Below are 22,060 nucleotides of genomic sequence, written 5' to 3' on the forward strand. Positions count from 1 at the left end.
TTATGTAACCTAGCCAAAATAACCTTCTCTGTCCCTTATTTAAGGGACAATCCTTAATAGAGTGCAAGACTTGCTACAATGGGATCAACACAGATCTAATGAACCCATACCCAAGGGTCTTTAGAAACTTTTCCTATTTGAAGTGTTACTATAGTTCAGTGCTGTTTCCTATTCATGTGACAGTTTCACCTGTCACCTCTTTCAGTGATCTAACTACCTGCAGCAATTTAAGGAATTGCTTGAAAAAAATGATCATGGTACATTTTTCAAGGCTTGTCAGCACATATTCTCACACAAATGTTCTTGAATTCAAAGCCTTGGCCAGCTAGAACTCCAGCCCTTTTACTAGGCTTTGTAGAAATATTGAACAAAAGGCTTGCCATCCAAAGATTTTGGTCTCTTCCACTCTCTTGGGCAGGCCACAGAGCAGCTTTTCATCCTGTACACACTGATAAAAGTGTAGTGCAACTTCTGCCTGACTAGTCCCAAAACTGAGTACATCTTTCACAATGGTCTTCTGATTTTCTTTTTTATTAATATATATCACAGCAGAAAGTGCTTGCAGAATCAAAGTCCAGAATATTTCTGGGATAATGCTAGCTAAAATTTGGAGAGTTATAGAGATCTGTATCATTCAGACAAACAATCAGGGTTTTCTTCAAGTGCAAAGATTGTTTTCATAGCAGAAAATGCTGGTATGGATAGTACTGGTGGGTGGATATTGCTGTGCTCTCACAGGCAGGACGGTACCAGCAGTCCTTCAGGAGGCAAGTCGGCGCATAGCCTAGAGAAATGGGTTTGGAAAGGTGCAGAGAAACAGGCTGTGGTTAGTTCTCAGTGTACCTACACCATCTGGGAAAATGACATGTTTGTGTAAACTAAAAACTCAGTGAAAGTACAAAGAAAGTAACTTCTGTAAACTGTGCAGGTTGTGCAAGAAGCTGTCTTAAAAGCTGCTGTGTTAAAAGAAGAACGAAAGGAGAAGGTTGATCATCATTTTGGGCTCTGGTGCCTCAAGCCTTACAAAGTCTTCTTTCAGGTGCCCAGCTTATATTTAGATCTACTGATAAGCCTGTGTAAGGCAAAAGTAATCCTAAAGCAAGAGAGATGAGGAGATAATCAAGCAAATATAATCTACTACCATCTCAAGAAAAATGTGACTTCCTCCACGTAGCACTGACGTTCAGTATCCAGAGAGGGTTAAGTATTTATGGAGCAGGTACCTGCTGAGGGCCATACTCCCACAGCATGACTCAAGGCTACCGGCAGAGGGATGGACACTTTCAGTTCTGAAGTTCTTACCTCTTCCTGAACATCAAGTTCATCATCAGGCTGGCTGGCTTCTGTGAACTCTATGGGTTCTTTTGACTCCTGCATCAGTGAAATCTTGGTAGAAAGAAATTAAGAAACATGATGAGTTACATGTTGTCCATATAATTGAAATTTATTTTTTTACTCTAAAGTACCTTAAAATAACTTCCACATCTTAGAATAGTCTTTTGGTTACTGTTTCTTGACAAAGATGATGATTTACTTCAGCTGAGAGGAACTTAAAAATTGCAGAGCCTTTGGGCCTGTCTCTGCTCATATGACTAGTTATGGCTTTGTAACAATAATAAAGTCTATCTTTAAACTGCTGTATAGCATTATGAAAATGTTAATGTCTAGCAGAAAAATTAGTATGAAAAATTTATAAAAATAAGAGTCCTAGCCTAGTTAATTATCAGTAATATTAATTTTAATTGTTATTTATTCCTAATACTGTAATAGTGATTGCTAGGAAAGGAATTGTGGTGAAAAGAAAGGAGGACATTATAGGACCATTTTCCTAATTAGAGCTTTTTAAATGCTACAGAGCACAGCAAACCTTTAAATGCTACAGAGTGTTCTGGTTATCTGAAAAAAACACAGAATACAATAATGAAATGCACAGAGAAGGGCAGCAGGAATTAACACTAGTGTGGAACAGCTTCTGTACACATCCATGCCTAGTAGAGTGAGACTATGGCTTTGATCAGAAGTCTATGGAGCGTTGGGAAAGGGAGCAGAGAATAATTATTCATTGCAGCTAACAATCCAGAAGTCCAGCAGGTCTAAACCAAGCAGGAAATATTTGCCATATAATTGAAAATTAGAGAACCCATCTCCACAGTATAGTGTCACAGGTTCCTAAAGAAGTATTACAGACACATTTAAGAAAACTCCATCTGTAGCAATTAAATATAATGTTCCAAATGCAGTCTCCAGCTGATGAGGTTCTTAAGATGCCAGTAGTCAGAAATCAGAAAATGTGTCTTAGGATGAAGTGTTTTCCATATGTGCTGTTTCTCATATTCTTTTCACTAACAAGCTCCTGGAGCTGACAAACCCTTCCTTTAACCTACAAAAATACTCATGTACTACAGAAGCTGCCTAATTTACTACACTCCCACTTTTTTGGTACTACAGTTCTAGGTCTAGATTTCAAATGTGCCACAGAAACTTCCAGAATGAGTGCTAGATGATGGAAGGAAAGGGAATGTACTGCTGGATATCCTTACCTTCTCAAATATGGGATCCTGGTTGTCACTGTACGTCATTTGATTCCTTATGTAGAGCACTGCATCATGGACAGTCAAGAAAAATATGTCTTTCCTGACAGTGTCATCAAAGAAGGCACCCCGTTCCAGCTGAGATATAAGGTTGTCTGAATAAAAGTAAGTTGTAACTTGTTTATACAATATGAAGTATTTAAGAAATAAAAGTTAAAATACATGGTTGCAACTGTCAGAAATCAAGGGAATCCAAATGAATCCATCAATTATAGTTTAGTTTTGACTTTTACTTTCCATATCTCCTTTGCACCCCACAATTTTCTGTGTCCCAGCAGAGCCAACAATGCTTATCAGTGTTACAGTTCACATATTTATTAGTGTGGATGCTACACAGACACATCTAGAGATCCCTTCTCACCTTCATTTTATATTTTGCATGAGTGAAAGTAGAAATACTTGCATATTTACCTTGATATGAAGCAAAGTATACTCTCACATCAATTCTCTCAAACTCTTTAATTATCTAAAAAAAAAAAGTTTGCAACAAAGACGTCAATAAATAAAGTCTGAAAGGAGAAAATACATATCTGTGTGTATGTCTGTGTAATGTATAGGCACATACACTTCATTTTTTTCTGATTGTCTTCATTCCACATAGTACATTCTGTTTATTCATCATAATTAAGGTACTGCTATACTTTGCTATACTTGAAAATCCACTAGTCAGGTACCTGATTGCTGAAGTGTCCTCTCTTCAACTATGTAAGTGGAAGTACCCATTTTACATGCACAAGCACTGCTGCCAATTAAGGCTGTCATTCTGTTCTCAAAATTCAAATAATCATCTCTCCAAGGGAGACCACCGGGGGCTGAGTGAGCTTTGTTTCCCTCATGTATGTGTGATATGATACACTCATTCACTGGCACATGCAGAATTTTTACACAGATTTTTCCCTCATGCAGTGCACAGATGGACCTGTCCTTGGATGAAAAAGCTACATATGGAGAGAGTCATGTCAACAAACCCCATATTCTATGTACCCAGGCAGGAGGCTGGTGCAAGGCACACACTGCTCCTGTATTTCATTTTGTTAAAAGGCAGGGGACTAAAATCTACCCCTGGCTCCCTGGTGGCAGGCAAGTCTCTCAGATTAGTGTTTTCAGAGGTGATTATTAATTCTATTTCTGTTAGTTGATAAACTTGAGTCACGGGAAAGATCTGCTTTTATAGATAGGCTAAGTGATCCCAACTGCAAAATTAAGTTACTGAAAGCATTAATCTGAACATACAAACTATCAGAAAAAAATGAGGACTGAACAATCTGGTCCTACACACTTGTAACTGGGCACCAAAAAATAATGGAAATACTTGGCCTTAATCTTTACACCTCATTTCCTTCTTCCTAGGAAGACACATAATCTCCTTATTATGTACTGCGAGTCTGAAGATTAATTAATGAACATTGATGAAGCACTTGATACTAGCCACAGAAAATACTACAAAGAAATGAATCATTCATCCTCCATAATTAAAAAGAATGAATAAATGAAGGAATGAATAAATAAATCTTTTGGTTAAAAACTGAACTGGGATGGTAAGATGAAATTTTTACTACCTCTGTAGTAAAACTTGAGTGAGCATCATCCTGTGCCCAGATTAAAGCAGGAGGCATGTGGAAAGAAAATATATAACTAGAATATTTTATAATATATGCATATAATGGGACCACATTTTGCAGTTAATTATTTTGAGTACTTGACTATGCACCCTTCATATTGTTCTTTTAATGCATTTTTCCCACTTTAAATACACACACCACTAATATTCTATTTCTTGCTGATATTTTCATATTTATATTTTCATGGTATTTTTCAACAACATTCTTTTTAAAACTCAGAAATTAATTTCAGCTAACAGCTCTGGATTTACATACTATTGACTAGTTTCATTTTCACAGAACATCAGAAAAAAATGCCCTTACCGTTTTTATTGATCTCACAGCTACAATATCCAAGAAGGTTACTGCTCCAAAATCAAGAATGAGACTGTGGATGGGCACCTTGGGGATGTTTACTTTGACTGGGAGTTCTGAATTCCAGTCCACCTGGATCTCTACTTCTTTGGTGGGAACTTGAGGATCCTGGTTGTCTTCAGGTTCCTCATCAGTCTCAAAAGCTTCATTATTAATACCAGGCTCACTGATGATGCCATTCTAATGCACAGATAATATATGGAATATAGAATTTAATCATGGGGAAAGTTTGAGAGTTACAGAAAATACCATCCTGTGGTACCTTATGTTGAAGGAATTGACAAGACATAGACACTTGTGACCAGTATCCCCTGCTCCCAATCCTGGTACTGTGGGTAGCATAACTAATGCCATTTTATAAGGCAAGGAGCCATTCTCTATGGCTAAACACATCCTGTATTTGTTCCCTTTTCCCTCATTCTCAGGCCCTGAAGGTCCTGTGAACCAATCACACAAACCAAATCAATTTCTTCTTCCTCTCCCTGCTTGCCTCAAGGTTCCTGGGCACCAGGCTGATCTCTCCCTTCCTTGTTGGCCTTGAAGATCCCAGGCACGTGGGCAAACCAGGTGTAGCTGGTGACCCCATCAGAGAAAAGGGAAGTGAAACACAGGAATTGCCACAACAGAGCCCTGTCTATGGCAAGTCCTGTGTGGGAAATTTGGACCAAAACTGCTGCTAACAGTGAGACACCCCCAGGGGCCAGGGATGCCTGCACCGTCTTTTGTTTTCTCTGTATTGGTGACTCAACTTCTTTCATGTCATTTTTAAGTCTAGATTATGATTGCTATATTGATACATTAAACCATGGATTAAGATCTCACCTGATCTGCAGGGGGTCCAGGTAGTTAGAAACTCTAACTTTAGTTAGGGTCTGGGTGATTAAAACTGTAAGTTAACTTAAGTTTTATTATAAATTCTGTATGCTACCATGTAGTAAGTCACACTTTTCATCTCTATTTCAAAGATGAGTACAGAATAATTCATAATTAAACCTTAACTAAGAAGTTCCAACAGTAACCCTTTGAGAAAAAAAATAGACATAAATAATTTTAGAAAGACCTACCTTAGTAGCTTTTAATTTCCCCTTCTTGATTAGCTTTTGTATTTTCCTCAGTGCTTTGAGTCTCTTATTATATACCTTGACTGCATCAAATCCTACCTACAGAAAACAGACCAAAATTATTTAATTTAACTCAGTATAATTCTGAGGAAATCTCGAGGACAGTTAAGAAGCTTCCAAACCAATAACTTATCACTTACAGTGGATTTGAGGCTGCTTTTCAGTCCATCAATGTTAGCATAAAAAATTGGACTTGAAAACTTGAGAATTTTCACACCTTCTGGTTCTATAACCTGTTGCCAAAGAATATAAGGTTAAACAGCAACAGCCACATTTTGACAAGAAGAAGCAGTTTAACTATTTCAGTTACATATCTAATTTTAAAAAATTGCATGGATTTGTTGATGATTGAGGGGATTCTGTTTTTAGAAGTTTACAACCCCAGCATGCAAGATGGACCAACTATTTGGATGAAGAGGGTGCTGAAATTTGATATCTTTGAAGACCCCCCCTTCCAAATTCAAGTTGTGTGCAGTATGCAAGGCACCACCTTTTCTTACACTGATGTGTAGACTGAAGGAAAACAATCCAGCCACGACTTACATTTTTGTAGTCCTTGACCTTCTTGTAGATGTCTGTGCCAGGAATGTTTCCAAAGCCTCCCCATGATGGACTAGCAGAAGTAAGGACAGTGAAGGTAAATGTCATACATGGGCACTCACAGAATTGAAGGGATTGCTGCATACAAAGTGTCTTTGACTCCTGTGGTTTGCTTTCCAATGCCAAACTAACAGACTTGCAAAAGTGTTGAAGATATTTTGCATCAGTATAGTAAACAAGCCTTTATAAAAACAAGGCACTTTGGTCTCAGCCTACTTAATGCACCATTTTAATTAAGAGCTGAGTGAACAACTTGTTCAATTGGTTTCCCAAACCAGAAGAATATTTTAGAAGTAAATAAATTTGCTTGAAGTTTGAAAAACCAATTTTTTTACACTGAAAAAAGAATTTCATTCTAAATCAACTGAAATGCATTTACATTATTTTCAGATTATGTAAATATTCTTGTCCAACCTTTTAAATTTTTATTTTAGTCAATAACAAAACCAAAATGTTTTGCAGTCTCCAGATATATATTTAACAGCTGAAGCAAATTGTTTTGAAGTTTGTAAGGCCTCATCTCCCCTTTATATTTTGGTAACATCTGAGTTGAATTTGGGAATGCTTTTTTGAGGCTCTTCAAATTTCATTTTTTTATAATGTACTATTGTGTAACAATTTTTACAAGGCTTTATTTTTTTGCATTTGCTGACAGTGCAATTATACCTTGGTAATGCTATTTACCATACTCTCTGAACTCCAAGCTGAAAGACAGAAGTTATGTTGTATTTTCAGATAAAAGGTCAATGAAAAATAGAAAGATGTCTGAATAATATTCTCCAAATCCACCTTTTCTCACCATTCCACTCCCATATTCTTTAAGCAACAACAAATCAGCCAGAAGCACAATTTTTTTCTTATTCTCATGCTTTCTCTTGCTCTTCTTTTACAGCCATACAATCAGTCTTGTATAAGCAATAAGTGAAAAGGTTATTGGCATGTGCAACATACTGTAGTACTATTACCTGCTGAGAGTTACATAATGATCGATTCACTACAAAAGCCATACATCTGTTTATATTTGATCTAGAATGTTCCTGTCCCTTTTCAGAACTCAGCTATGTGGGTGCACATAAAACATATGGCTAAGTACCACCAGAGTGGCCAACATGATATAAAATACTGATCAAATAATGCAGCTTCTCTTTTACCAGTGTAAATAAATGATAGCTCACAAAGAGTGTCTTGTTCTAAAAGAAACAGATTTTTTTCATTTCAAAATTTTTGTAAACCCAAATATATATTCTGTCACAAATCATCTTGCATTTTAGCATATTATCTTCCTTTTTATTACATAAAACTAAGAATTATTGCTGATTCTGTATTACTTACAACTGAACTCTCAGCACAACTGTCAGCAATCCAAACAAAAGGCCAGCAAGTAATCCCAAATCAAGTCCCAGAATGATGGATGCTATACATGTAAAAACCCAGATCATCTGGAGAAGAAATAACAAACATAAAATATTTTCATTTTAACATATGACTCCTGGTCACACTAAAGAAACACTAGAGCAGGTAATACAAGAAGCATATTTTAACTTTGGAACTGATTGTAGCACACGAGCAATCTGCTGACTTCCATTCAGAAGTTGTCTTCTTCCTCCAAGATGCTTTCATCCATCAGATTATTAGGCATAGTTAGCTTTTTAGGAAATAAAGGGGTTTTCAACATAACAATATTTTTTAAGGATCTGATTCCTTTGATGAAATTAAAGGAGATACAGTTAAACACTGTATTTACTTATTTCTGATGATGGCAATCTTTGATAATCTTTCTTAAAATTGGAAAGAGTTTTATTTTACCAAGATGTAAAATACTGTAAGGTGCCCCCCATGCAGACAGATAGGGAAGGAAGGGGATTTCTCAGTGACAATTAAGAATCAGAAAGAACTGTTGCAAAGAGAGGTATTTCATATTAACAGGTTGATGGCACTTCTCTAAGATCTCCACTGAATATTCAGGCAGAACAGTTGAAGTGCACTCCTCAGTTCTTTCCTACATCACTGCCCATGCAGTAGACTCAATTTTTTTAAAAGCTGAGTGCTTGCACTTCTCACTGAAGTCAGTGGGATCTTTCGTCTATAAATCACTAAATGATTGACTAAAATATCTGAGCTCTGTCTAAGGCAGGCACTGCCCAATGACACTCACTGTAAAATAATGGGAAAAATGTCTTCCATGCAATCTTTTCCTGCCCTAAGAGCCACAGTGAAGGTCTGCTCCACAGAATACACAGTGGGAGATGTGAGAAGTACCCTAAGATATGGTTATAGTGGTTCATAAGAAAAGTCTCTTCATACAGCCCTTAGCATGCCAAATGAATCCACATCCTAGCTTGGATTAGTCTTACCACAACAAAAAACCATTTTTCCTGAGGACTATCTGAGATTATTCAGGCAAATGGGATGTTCATCTGGTACAACAGAAATGTATGTGCATGAATTAAGGAAAGGTCTCTGACTCATTTAACAGTGCAAAAGATAAAATCAGAATGGTAAAGGAGGCAGCAGGCCATCTGCTTTTGAAGCCATATCAACACAAGATTGCTGTATACTATGGAAATGGCTATGAAGGAGTTATCAATGCACACAAATACCCTGACTGGCACCCTTACAGCAGGGTTTAGGAAATAAGGAAGATTAGCAGAATACTGACCTAAAAAATGGTGAATTTTTTACTGACCTTATAGCATTTGCATTTTGAGGATACACATAGAAGTTTTCTGATGTTAACCCCACAAAATCCTGCTTATGTGGTAGTTAAGAGAAACTTGGATGGCATTAAAAGGTAAAAAAAACCACCAAAAGTGGACAAAAACATTCAGGAAGAAAAAAAATTAGGTTACTTACAGCATCCACTTTATTCTGTCTCCATAGACGGGGAACATCAAACACTTGCATGAACATCCCTTTCAAGTTAGCTATGACTACAGCTGCCAACACAGACTGTGAAGAAAAATAATGAAAAAATGGTATTCAGAAGCAAAGATACATATTAAGATAGTGCTCAGCATCACATACTATAAACCACAGCCCTGTCTGGAATCAGATACCACAGTTTAAAGTGGGATATTAATCTTGCCCATCATAGTTGAACATGTGGATCTGATGTGGCTGTGCTGCAGAAGAGTACAGTACCTTTTGTAAGGGCTCTAGCAATTTCCCCAGGGCAACAATGGAAATCAAAACGATCCCAGCTGAGATTATACCAGCAACCTGCAAAGAACAGTGTTTATAGGAAATGAACTTACTATGATTCTATCATCTGTTTCTAGGATTACAAAGAGAAAACTACAAACAGTTGCACATTACATTTCTTTAGGAACAGGGAGACCTGCCAAAGTGTCATTGTGTTTAGGCATATGTGGGCAACCATTATTCACTTCAGCTAACACAGAGGGAATTCAATTAAGCAGGAAGTCTAAACAAACACAGGGTAGTAGCTCTTGAGGGGTTATGTTACAAAGACAGATGAATGGAGCCGTCTGTGTGTAAGCTGGAAAAGGAGCTGCTGGATAACCTGCAGTTTTTCACTATTAAGAACCACACAGCTATAGTTTGGTAGAAGAAAGTAATTTATGATCATGATGAAGATGTTCCATGGCTGATGGTGGATGGCAAATGGCAGAGCTGCTCAGGCCAGCACATGGGAGTTTAAAGATACCATAGCCAGCTGGGAGAGATTTCCTCCCACATCCTACTGTGATAAACTCAGTCCTTTAATTGGAAATAAAATTCTGGGGCACTAGAGTTAAAAGATTTCTGACCCCTAAGGTAACTCATGCTATGTAAAACTTGATTGCCCTCTTCTGGCAGAGCTACAAAAATGATTCACTACTAGAGCCGTGGCTTTCCATGCGCCAGCAACGCAATTGTTTAAGGACAATTTTCATCTCACAGGGAAATCTGTGCACTACACAAAATTAAATTTACCTCTGCACAGTACTAATAAGAAGAGGCCATTACCTGAGTCTTTCCACCAGTACTTTCTTGGACTGCAGTCCGTGAAAGAGCAGTAGTTGCAACAAAACAAGAAAAGGCACCTGAAAAGATGTTGCTGAACCCAAAGGCAATAAATTCCTGAAAGATAATTGGATACTGCTGTAAATAAAGATGCCTGAAGACAGTTTTTCAATGGAGAAAGACAGCAGCAGCTTCTGCAGTAGTTGATAAAGTAGGTAGCACAATAATATTACGAAAAGTATGAACTAGTTATAGCTGTTAAATGTTTACACAAGTGCCTCTCGTGCCAGTGCAGCTACCTCTGCTTGGAAACCAACACAAAGAAGTTGGTGTACTCCCCCTGAAGTGGACATACTCATCTGAGTAAAAGGTGTTTAAAACTTCCATCAATGTCATCAAACCTAACATTTCTAAGAATTACACTAGAATAATTGAATCAAGAAATGAGTAGTAGAAAAAAATTAACTTCCAGGTATCATAAGCTAAACAAGTTTATTGTACTAAACTCAGTACAATAGTCTGAATTTAGACAAGACTTTAACTAATGCAAAGCACTGTATTATCAGTAGAACTATTAAGGAACTTTGCAATAATGCACAATTTCACTGAAAACTTCCAGTTTGCTAAGTCAGAAAATTTTCACTCTAAGCATCCTAATGAACTCACACTAAGTCTGAGGCAGCACTCTCATAGATTTCCCCAGGGTCACTGAAGCCAGCACCTACTGATGCTGGTTTTTCTGCTCAAGTGACAAAGACCCTGGGAGCTTTATGTCCTGGGATCTGGGCCATTCCTCTGCTGGGAAATCAAGAATTTGGGAGCTGTCTGCAACCAACCCCATATAATTGACAGAAACCTTATTTTCACCAAGCTGACACAGGCACAAGAGCTTTTCACTCATTGCAAGCTTTTTAAAATATAATTTAATATTTGATTTTGGCTGTCTCCCCTCTTTTGTACAAAATTAAATTTCCTGTAAGTTTTCATTTAGCTTCAACCACAAGAGCAGTAACAGATCTAAATGATTCATGACTATTCCCATGTAACCACTGTGACTGATGAGAAAATATTGGAGGTATGGTTCCTAGTGTTCTTAGGTGTTAATGATCTGTATCTATGAAGATAATGTAGACACTGATAGATAATAATATCAACCTGTCCTTCAAAATTATTTTACTACCTGCATTTATGATGTTATTTTAACTTCTCCAGATCAACTAAACTATTTGGTCATCATCCTGAAATGCATTTAACCTTTGCTACATGTAAAATTCATAACATAGAAATGAAAGGAAGGCACTCTGCTTTTATAAACTGATTCTTCTACTACAATATTTAATCAGTATCTTTGAAGGACACCACTGCTAGCAGAACAACATATTAAACAGAACAGCATAAACAGCACTTCTAGGATTATGTATTATTCTTTGAGATTTATTAAACTGAAAGTTGGTGCATTTTTGTCACCTTTAAGACCAAGTGTTACCAGATATGACCTTTGAGGATTGTAAACTGACAAACAGAAGCATAATTTTCTTATATACAGCAAAGCAGTGTTTCTAAAGTCAAACTTTATGTAATCCATTAGGACTAAAATAAAGGATTCAATAAACAAAATACTCATCTATTGGTTGTAGTGTGGGCATTTTCTAATATGCTCAAAGGATAAAATTAAAAATTAGCATAGATGCAGGATGAGGAAGCTTTCTGACATTTTAATTCCACGCCACGGGCGAGCAACATAACCCCCAGTGAAGACATTGAACAAATGCAGGAATCCTGTACAGCCTGTGATGCACAGCTCATGGCACGTTCTAGCTCTGTGCCCCTAGAAACCAATGCTTAAAGCAGTTCAGCCATTTAGTGCACACAGCTACTCCAGCACGTTCAAATGCTGGTAGGCACTTGTGTGTAACTTGTGTGAAGCTGCAGGACTGATCTGTTAGGTTCCAGGTGCAGTTACATTGATGTTACTGGAGTCATGCTGAGAAGTATAATAATTTATTAACTGTAAAGTTCAGCTGATTCAAATCCTGCATGAAGTCTAAGCCTAAATAAAGCTGTCCAGAGCAACTTCTTAGCTTAACATTGCCTTCATCTGCCCAAGCAACCCACCTCAAAATATGCCTTACAAGTGGAAGTGGAAAGTAGGTTGCTAGGCCATGTCAACTTGACATCACCAGAAAATTCCCCTTTACAGTGCTCAGCCCTTTCAGAGCTACTGCAGTCACTAGACCAATAAAGAAGGAATGAAATAGTATGAAAAGCCCATACTGCAGCTGGATCTGGCTCATCTCTATGTGGCCATTTCAGCTATTTTTTTTCAAGAGTTGAAAGGATTTCTCCTGTCAGACTTCAGTGCTTGTCTGAAAAATGTATGTGAATGGTGTTTCTTTCATTTGGCTACATAAGTCAGCATGTTTTACATTATAAATATCACTATGTTTATAAACTATTTTGGTTATACATACCTGATTTCCATCAATAGCATAGTCATACTTGGTTGCATATACCTTCCCCACAGACACAGCAATAGCATAAGCAACAATAGCAATGGAAAAGGAGGCTGCAATCATCTGGGAAAACAGGCTGACATTTGGAGGCTCAGGAGGCAAAAATCTAGCATTCAGAAAATATATTGGTGTTACCAACTTTGATTGAATTCCATTCTTACCAGAACTGTCAAGGAGTTTGAGGCAGAGGCATACAGGTTGCTTATAATATGAAGTGTAATGTTTCAAGTTAATAAAAAGGTGGAAACAGCCCATTGACATACAGAACACGCTTATCTAGCTCACCCCAGCCCAAATCCTGATGGTATTAGTCAGCAACAAAGTTCCCATTGTTCTCAGCATGACTGAGATTTGGCCTTATGATAGCAAAGTGAAAAACTACATTTTTTGAAGCATCGAATAAAGAATGTATTGAATAGTGTGATGAATTATATAAATATGTTAATGCCACTTCATACTATTGTTAGCATACTTCTTCAGTAAGATCTCAGAAGCATTTTATCCCCTACTGTGTTTCCACAAATTTTAATTAATTAAGCCCTGAATACTAAATGGAATGTGAAGGTTACTACTGTGAAGTGCTCTGAATCTTTCAAGTGGAAGTCTCTCTGAGTGTAATCCTCAACATCCTTGTTCCTATGAGTATGGAAGTGACAGAGTTGATTGGGATAACAGTAGCAGCAGGATTGTGAACTGCAGTGGGATAACTCAGGATTACAGAAATTAAATCTATGCAGAATTTCTTTATTAAAAATTATTATTTTTTAAAACCATTTTCCACAGTCCCATAGTCACTTCATGAACAGGAAGTAATTAATTTTCAGATGGACTTCATGAATTAGACAGACATTCCTAAGCCCATTTTACAAAAGGAAAGCTAGGCAACACATTTGGGTGGCATAACTGATAGAGCCAGAAGTAAAACTCAGAAAATTCCCAGATCTAAGTTCTAAACTCAGGTTACAGCTCTCAATGTTTCTTTTATGCATTTTCTCTTACTACAGTAATTTTTAGCCAATTAAAATAATACCTTTTCCCCACAAAACAAAGAAACTCACCCTCTTGGAATGCTCTTAACAATGCCTGCATTGTATTTTTTTTCCAAGTCTGCAGCATAGGAAATGCCAGTGGCTACTATTGTCTGTAATAAGATAAAACAAGAGTTCTAAGACTTAAAAAGATTCCTGTCTTCCTGTAGCTAGACCCATCAATTTTATCTGTTTTCAGCTTTTGTTATGCCCCCTTGCTTACCACAATCACTTCTATTGGTATAGGTATAGGTATCTTGTGTTTGAAGCGATCGTTTATTTCTTTAACTACCATGCAGACAAAAATAGTGAGGAGTCCAGCAATGAGATCTGCAATGTTGGTGGTCCCAATTTTTTCAAATGTTTCAAGAAGAGTCTGAAAAACAAAAATAACAGCATAAAACATGCCCATGTCCATTTGAAGGATGTGCAAATACTCATGAGATGATCCAGATGCATAGGGTTTTGGAGAAGGCCAAGTAACTTCATTCAATCCTAGAGAAGCCTGAGGAAAATGTATTGTCAAGGTGCTATCAGTAAATGGATTTAATAGTGAATTTAATGGAAAAAGCATAACTGCAAGAATTGTCCACATAGGGGGCTTCTGCTTCCCAATTTTAGTCAATTAATACTAAGTAAAAAGGGCTAATTCTCTGTGTTTTACCTCTACCTGTATCAGAGAAAGGAAGGGAAGATCTGGAGCTTCTTCACTTTGACAAATAGCAAGGGAGATCCTCATTTCTCTAAAGAGAGCTAGCAGACCCATGGGCAAAGCTCTGGTTCACTTCATGCCCAGTTCATGTGGTCTGTGCCTTAGTTGTTTCCTATTTCCACTGCTGACAAACAGAGGATGAGTGTGAACACACAGGTCATACCAGGCTGTGGAGAATCCTGCACTTCAGAAAAGCAGCCACTACACCTCACTCTACAGTAAATTAAGCCTCCCAGCAGAGTTTAGCCCAGACTGGAGCACTCAAACTGGGCTGCAATAGGCTGCTCCCTTCTCTACCCTTCCTGTGCCCTTGCTTGATCCTATTGTTTATTACAAGTTATTGAACAGAGAAAACATGAAGGGATGATTACAGAAAGTCGCAAATACTACTCTGTCCCACTCCTAACCATCAGGGTAGTTCTCACTTGCCTCCTGTCTCCAAGAAAATGTAATTATCCCATGCATAGTGAAGTAGCTGTAGCAGAACCATCTGGTAGAAAAGGGGCTGGAAACAGACTTCTTGCATCCTGGTTAGCTCCCCCAGTAATGAGCTTTTGGTTTAAACATAAGAGGAGGCTTGCAGCAGCAGCACTCCCACCCTTCTGAACAGACTTTGGTTTGGAAATACAACATCTAAGTGCTGAATTGGCTATGTTTTCTAAGTTAAGAAGCCTTCCTGAAACACTGAATCAGACGCCCTCCCTTGGCTGACAAGCCATTTCTTGCCCATTCTTCTGTTTACCACAGATCCCATGAGAATGGCTGAGCACCTCTTGCACTGCTTCACTCCACAGGGAAACAGTAAATTCCTAACTTTGGCTGCAGATTCTGCTAATGTTGGATGCTTGGTGTTGCAGTTTGTTAAACACTACTGAAGCAAGTCCAAAACTTGCTGAAGCAGACACAGCAAATCACTGGTTGAGCAGATAACAAGAAATAACAATTTCTTTGCTCTACATGCACCTGCAAACACATTCACCTGGCTCACCTGCAAGAACACAGAAGCTTTGAACTTTAACCTAGAAAGTCAGCATCCCACTCAGCCTTGCTGGAGCTGGAAGAACCATGCAGTCCTTTCAAAAAATGTATTATACTAAATTATACCATTCATTCAATAAACAAACAGATGGAAAAAAATGCTGATTAACAAGTCCATCATTCTGCCAGGTTTGCTGTAAGGTATATTATACAGTAAGTACTTTGTCTCATCTAACTTTCCTTGTTCTGAGGGGAAGAGTTTTCATTTGTTCTGAAAAGGCCCGTTAAGAAAATAATTTCTTACCCCCACAAATAATCCTCCAGATCTCTTTTTAAATTTTTACCTTGCTGTTTATAGTTCTATTCATCCTATTATTGTTAATCTAGATGCCTGCTGTATTTTTCCTAATCTGGTTGCCAGAACTGGCATGTAAAATCTCCAAATACATTTTTTCCCCTAAAACAGCCTCTTTTAGAAATATGAAGTGCTATGGAACATCTAAAATACTGTGAACCTAGATAGTTTCATGCTGAAGTCAGTGACAATACTCTGAATAATTTTCCTGGGAAAGGATACTATTCTGTAGTACAAGACCTCTAGGAATTCAGTATTTCTGTAATGCAGCCAAAACATTTCTCCATTTGAGTGTTTTCTAAAAAAAATCAACAAATGGAGTTGTAACAGCAACAATCAGCCTCACATTTGCTAACCAATAGGTACCTGGCCAAAGGGTGGGAATCTGTATCCTTTAGGAATTCACATACATGGCTACAGTGGGAAATGGAGAACAATGCCCTTTACCACAATGATCTGCTGGTTTAAGTGTAAAGAGCTTTGGGAGATGACCTGACAGGGTTAATAAATGATCAAATGTCCTTCACAATAAGTGAAAAAGCAAGGGATGGGACAAACTGTAGTCTCCAGAAGTGAAAAACTGTTTTGCTTGGCATTTAAACCTCATGTGAAAAAGTGCTCTGTCTGAAAAAGACTTCAAGATGGCAATTTCTGTCTGAGGAACCCCAAAGGCAGCTATTTAGAACACCACGCTAAAAATAAACAGCTGCAGATCTTCGTGAAAGGGAGAACTAAAGGAATGCCCTATATTTACTATCATATATATGAACTATCCCTGTGTGAAATGGAAGCAGAAGATAAACAATTATATAAAAATATCTGTCATAAAACCAAAGCCGATTAGAAGGGCATACTTACATATATTATGGAAAGGACACCATTATAATTTTTAGTTGAAACATTCAGAACTATTTTCAGTTGTGACACAAGCACTTGAAAAGCAGCTGCAGTTGTGAATCCCCCAACTAATGGATCTGCAAGGTACCTCACAATGAAACCAATCTGGAGAACTCCAAATATAACCTAGAAAAATCATGAAGAATATCAGCTTGTTAAATAACAAAAAGGTACACTTTTATTTGGAAATTTCTTATGCTTTGTTTTCTCTCTTTGTTGATGCAGAGTCTTAGGACAATATTTGCCCCATTTCAGCTTAGTGTAGCTTAGTATTGTCCATCCAAGGAAATAAAGGAGACCTGAAGCAACGTGTGAAAGGAAGCCCCAGGATATGCACCATTAGTACCCAGTTTCATGCAGATCTTCTGGTCTGCAATGGCAGAGCTGTTCTGCTCTCTGTGCTCCCAGTCATGCTGTCAGAGACTCCATACAGGATATGAAGCTCTTTAAAGTTTGTGATAACTTTCCTTCATTTTTGTGTTTTACTACAGGAAAATATCTGACTACTGTAGTAGGCATTTTTCTGCCATTAACATTAAAGCAGTGTCAACCTTGTGTATTCAAGTCAACTATTTTACCTGTAAAATTCCAACCAGGAATGTGAGAGTACTTGCAATCAGCACTCTCTGTGCATCTCTGGACTCAGTGTCTATCAGTGCCCCTGTGACATTAGTCCCTGTAGCATTACTGCCTTCTATGAGAAAATTCTCATCTGGGGCCATGCTCAGTACAACAGATCCCACCATCAAACTGACCACTGGGAATGGACCTGTAATGACAAACAGAACACACTGAACTTTAACACACAGTGAAAAAAAAACAACATTTATCAGACTAGACAAGGAACTCTACTTCAAAAAAATCATGCAATATTGTAATTGGGGTACATTGGTAGTATTAGGGGGCCAAGAGCCACAGGCACTGCATACATGAGACAAAAATACTGCACCTTCTTTAAATAACTTGTGTTGTACATACAGATAAGCAGTTTCATGCTTTGCTTGAGCCAATTTAGGGCTGCAGCGAGGCCAAAAGTGGCAACATGTTCAACACACTCCAACCATCTCCCTTCTATCAGCATCACAACCAGACAATACAGATCACCGACCCAGGTGAAAGCAACATTTATTTCTTTGAATTTTAGGGTTTGTTTGTTTGGTTGGTTGGTTTTTTGTTGGTTGTTTTTTTTATTTTTTTGTCATGGTTAGTTTTCAGCTGATCCAGCATGCCACATGAGCAGGGTTCCCAACAACACACATGTGGCAGGAACATGATCCAATGGGTAGAACCACATCTTTTGGCAGTATTGTGCTATTACATTGGCTAAAGATGACTGAAACTGTACTTTGGGCAAGATACAGAGAAAGTGATCATTGTGCCAGCAAGACACAATCTAAAAGTAATCATATTTGTTGCAGTTATTTACTAAAATTATGCAGGAAAGGAAAATGTCACAAAATGTCTTAAAGAAGGTTAAGTTAATTTCATAGATACCTTAAAGGACACTTCATGAATAAGAGCATTGGGAAAAGCATAAAAAAGGAGTGTTTGATAATCTAGAAAGTAGGAATGCCATCATAAATTGACATAACAAGTCAGATCTGGATAGCAAATGTGAGCTGCTTGGTAGGGTAGGAATAGGCTAACAAAGTTGAGAAAACATTGATGCAAATGTTTTGATGCAGCAGAGAAGAAAGCTGATGAAAAAGTGTAGTATCATGCCGAAGCTCCGGGAGGGGAAAACAATGTGTTCTTGGTAGATAGGAAGAAGAAAAGACTAGATTTTGCTAGAATGAAGAAAAAGGCACTTCAGTGATCGAGCTGTAAGAAGAATTTTAAGTGTGAGAACTGACAGCAAACAAACCTCATATTCTAAAGAAAGTATTCAGAAAGAATCAACAGGTTTACCCATGGCCTTGATGTGAGGCCCTACAGTGAGGCTGGAGTGGACACACAAGTTCTGGGTCTCCACAACAGGCAAGAAGATACTGTTCACAGTAATGAAAAAAGGATGCAACAAATAAGGCTTGTAGAGAAGACTGAAAGAGCTCTGTTTTAGCCATCTTGAGCTTTAGCTGGTAGACAAAATGTTTGTCATGCCTGCTGAGGCCTTGATCTTGTGATTTCTTGCATAGAGTGTAGCCAAAGACAAGATTTAAACTTCAGCACAAATTCAAGCAAAAAGCAGTGGCATACCTAAACTTAGCTGTTAACAATTGCCTGTATAAAGAAGAAATAAGCCTTAATTTCCCGAGATCTACCAATGTTAATATTCACCATAGCCAATTTGTTTCAGAAAGTAGTTATATTGTATGAAATATGAACATCTGCTGTAAGGATTAACACTGAAATAGATAAATCACTGTTATTTGAACACATGCAGTTACCAACTGAGATGTGCCTTGATGTTCCCAGGAAAAAGTATGTCAGGATGGGGAAAAAAGCAGAATAGAGACCAAATCCAACAGGGACTGCAACCAGCAAAGCATATGCCAAACCTGAAATGATAGATCATCAAAATATCATATTTAAAATCTCTCAGCAATCTACTACCTTGTCTAGATTAGACTTTCAGAAAGATTTACTGCTGTGGTCCAGATGCAATTGAGAATATGCTTTGTTTTGTAAGTCAGTCACAGGCACACATGTGAGTGAGTATCAGGGCCTGTAATTGACTGTACATCCCATGCTGGTAGCTGAGTGAGTACTGAAAGATGTTCCAATCTTTGCATAGGTAGCCCAATACACAGGCTGAGACAGAAACCTAAGTGGGGAACATTGCTGCAAGAGTGTCCTTGAGAGAAAAGGAGGATGTGTGAAGGTTCTAGTTTCAGACAGAAATGTCAAGCATAAGTCTGAGTTATTGCACAACAAATACACTTCGGTATCTTCAGCTCTTGTGAAAACAGGACCACTTCTTTTCCCAGTAAAAACTAATCTACCAATAGTAAGTCACATAAATTTGAGAGCCTTGGTTCTTCTTCCTTTGCATACCTGTGCAAACTGTCAAATCCAGCAAGCAATAAAAAAAAATTGCTTTCAAAATCATATCCCAGTTAGCCAGAGTTCTCCTTCAAAGATTCTCCAAAACCTGTCAGAGTATGACAAGTCCTGAAGTGCTGGTCATTCTGCTGTGACTGACTGAAGGACTGCAAGCAACACACTTAGTTGCTGGGAATTAGGGACTTCAGGGACCTCAAGACCCCAACATTTTTTGCAAATATTTTGGCCAATTTTTCCTGCAATTCATGTTCTAAAATTTCGAGGTGGTTTTTTTTTAATTATATCTAGGTGTAGATTTGCATTAATTTGGGTTTTTTCCTTTTTTTCTGCTTTTTTTTTTTTTTTTTTTTTTTTTAATGCACAGGTGGGAGACCAGACAGTATATTTTAAAATTGGTTTTACAAATAGATTATATTTAGGATAAAAAAAGACCACTGGAAAAAAAAAAAGGAGGTTATAGTATGAGCACAATAGCTGTGTTATAAGTAATATGAAAGTTCTATCTAGCCTTTCATTTTAAAAAGGCACAGGGATTCTGTAACTGTGCCATTACCTTCAGCAAAGATCTTCCAGCTCTGACACTCTTCTTTGGGAAAGAATCACTTTCTTTATTTCTCAGGTCACCCCCTGCCTGGGGCAGAAGTTTGTAATGCTTTTTTCCTGCCAGTCTCTGCCTTCCTGGCATGCTCCAAGGGAACAGACAGGAGAGAATACTTGTGTCTAATCGGGAATGCGTAAACTGCTTTCTTTGTTCCCATGTAAATCTTTGTCCTCTTCCACAAACACTGAATTTCCATTGAGGGAAAGTGTGGGGTTCACACAGCTAGTTTTGCCTGCTGAAGTCATGAAAAAAAGTGTGAAAATAGTGTAAGAACTTTACTGAGATTAAATTACTGGATGTATCAGGGTTATAGTCAGTCCTGTCTTAGATGGATGCTGCCTCAGGCAGGTTGGTTCTGTCTCTGAGTCTTCCTTAAGTAGCTTATTTGAACAAATTTCTACTTATTTCTGACACTTTCCTATTTGTTCATCTACCAAAAGCTTTACTAACAAGTGGAAGAAGGAAGGAAGGAAAAGTTAACATCGCAAGCCATGTACTCAAAATATCCATCAAGTTTAATTTTTTAAAAATCTGAATACATCACGACCTCCTTGAGGGTTGTCTTCTGCAGAGACCTGAACAACCTTATGAGATAGATGAATTTTAAAGAGGATTAGATATCAAGGTTGCATTATTTTAGGGGAATAACTAGATTTTTGCAGGCAGTTGCAGAAGAACTATAGGCTTAGACAACCAAGAAAGAGAAATAAGACCACACAACCTATCTGATTTATCACAATGTAATTAAAATTTTAAATATCAAAATAAATGCTCTTTGAGTAAAACGCCTGGCAGAAAAGTTAAATACATCCTTGTAGCACATCACAGGAAATTTAAATCTTCTAGCCAAGGAAAGAAAAAGGAATAAATTAAAACCATAAATTATTTATTGCAAAATAATACCTAATATCTAGTATTAAATAACAAGCCTCAGATTTGTAATTCCATCTGCAAAACGTCCCGGTGTTCAGCCGGCTCCCTTATGGGGACGCCCCGGGCTCGCCTGACTTTACCTTGCAGGGTGGCGACGAGGCCGGTGCTGAGCCCCGAGATGATGTCGCTGATCAGCCACTCTTTCACCCGGTAGTTGGGCAGCCACTCCAGGATGGGCAGAAAGGACTTGGCAATCTGAAAGGCCCTTTTCCTTGAACATCTGCGAGAAAACAAGTGATCAACACACCCCACGGAGCTACGATTGGAGCGCCCCAAGAACCCCAAAGTGGCGGAGAGCTGAGCTGATGAACATTTAAATTTGAGGGGCAGTGGCTGTCACAGCCCTGTCTGCCAGAAGGGACGGGACACGTAGTGGTGTCAAAAGCGCGCTCCCTGAGGAAGCCCGCCCTGGGCAGTGCGATACGCAGGGGAGCAAGGATGCGCCCGGCGTGTGGGGCAGGGGAGCAGGGATGCGCCCGGCGTGTGGGGCAGGGGAGCCGGGATGCGCCCGGCGTGTGGGGCAGGGGAGCCGGGATGCGCCCGGCGTGTGGGACTCTCCATCCCTCAGCGGCAGGAGTTTGCGGGCGCCGGGACAGCGCGCCCCCGGCTCCCTCCCGCCGCCCGGACCCACCTGCAGGTCGCCTGCGCCCGCTCGCGGAGCGTGGGCGGCAGCGCCGGCCGCCGCTCGTTCTCCTCCTGGAAGCCGGGCTCGCTGTAGATGGGCCGCGCCACCACGTAGTGGCTGAGCTCGGCCAGCAGCTCGCTCGCCCGCCCGCCCGCGGCCAT

At 38.7% G+C, this 22,060-nt stretch overlaps 1 protein-coding gene across 1 annotated transcript; it reads right to left on the reverse strand.

Moving 5' to 3' along the window:
* Positions 1-651: 651 nt before the first annotated feature.
* On the reverse strand, positions 652-22,060 carry SLC26A4 (solute carrier family 26 member 4). Its single transcript, XM_058805286.1, has 20 exons — positions 21,906-22,060; positions 21,355-21,494; positions 19,125-19,235; positions 17,316-17,506; positions 16,699-16,863; positions 14,019-14,171; positions 13,826-13,908; positions 12,726-12,873; positions 10,258-10,371; positions 9,430-9,507; positions 9,142-9,237; positions 7,621-7,727; positions 6,232-6,301; positions 5,829-5,921; positions 5,632-5,727; positions 4,517-4,747; positions 3,003-3,057; positions 2,541-2,686; positions 1,303-1,386; positions 652-784 (listed from the first exon to the last, which is right to left on the reverse strand). The coding sequence occupies exons 1-20, from the start codon at positions 22,058-22,060 to the stop codon at positions 761-763; spliced, it is 2,340 nt and encodes a 779-aa protein (XP_058661269.1). The 3' UTR covers positions 652-760.

Source organism: Ammospiza caudacuta, chromosome 5 (genome assembly GCF_027887145.1).
Source record: "Ammospiza caudacuta isolate bAmmCau1 chromosome 5, bAmmCau1.pri, whole genome shotgun sequence".
NCBI lineage: Eukaryota > Metazoa > Chordata > Aves > Passeriformes > Passerellidae > Ammospiza > Ammospiza caudacuta.

What these genes read in the sequence shown, in the direction of transcription:
- SLC26A4 (XM_058805286.1), bottom strand. Translation starts at nt 22,060, where the DNA reads ATGGCCGCGGGCGGGCGGGCGAGCGAGCTGCTGGCCGAGCTCAGCCAC. An exon ending in ATCAAGGCACATCTCAGTTG is followed by an intron (nt 17,507 to 19,124) that starts GTAACTGCATGT and finishes TTGTCATTACAG; the next exon opens with GTCCATTCCCAGTGGTCAGT. An exon ending in AAAGCAGCCTCAAATCCACT is followed by an intron (nt 5,728 to 5,828) that starts GTAAGTGATAAG and finishes TGTTTTCTGTAG; the next exon opens with GTAGGATTTGATGCAGTCAA.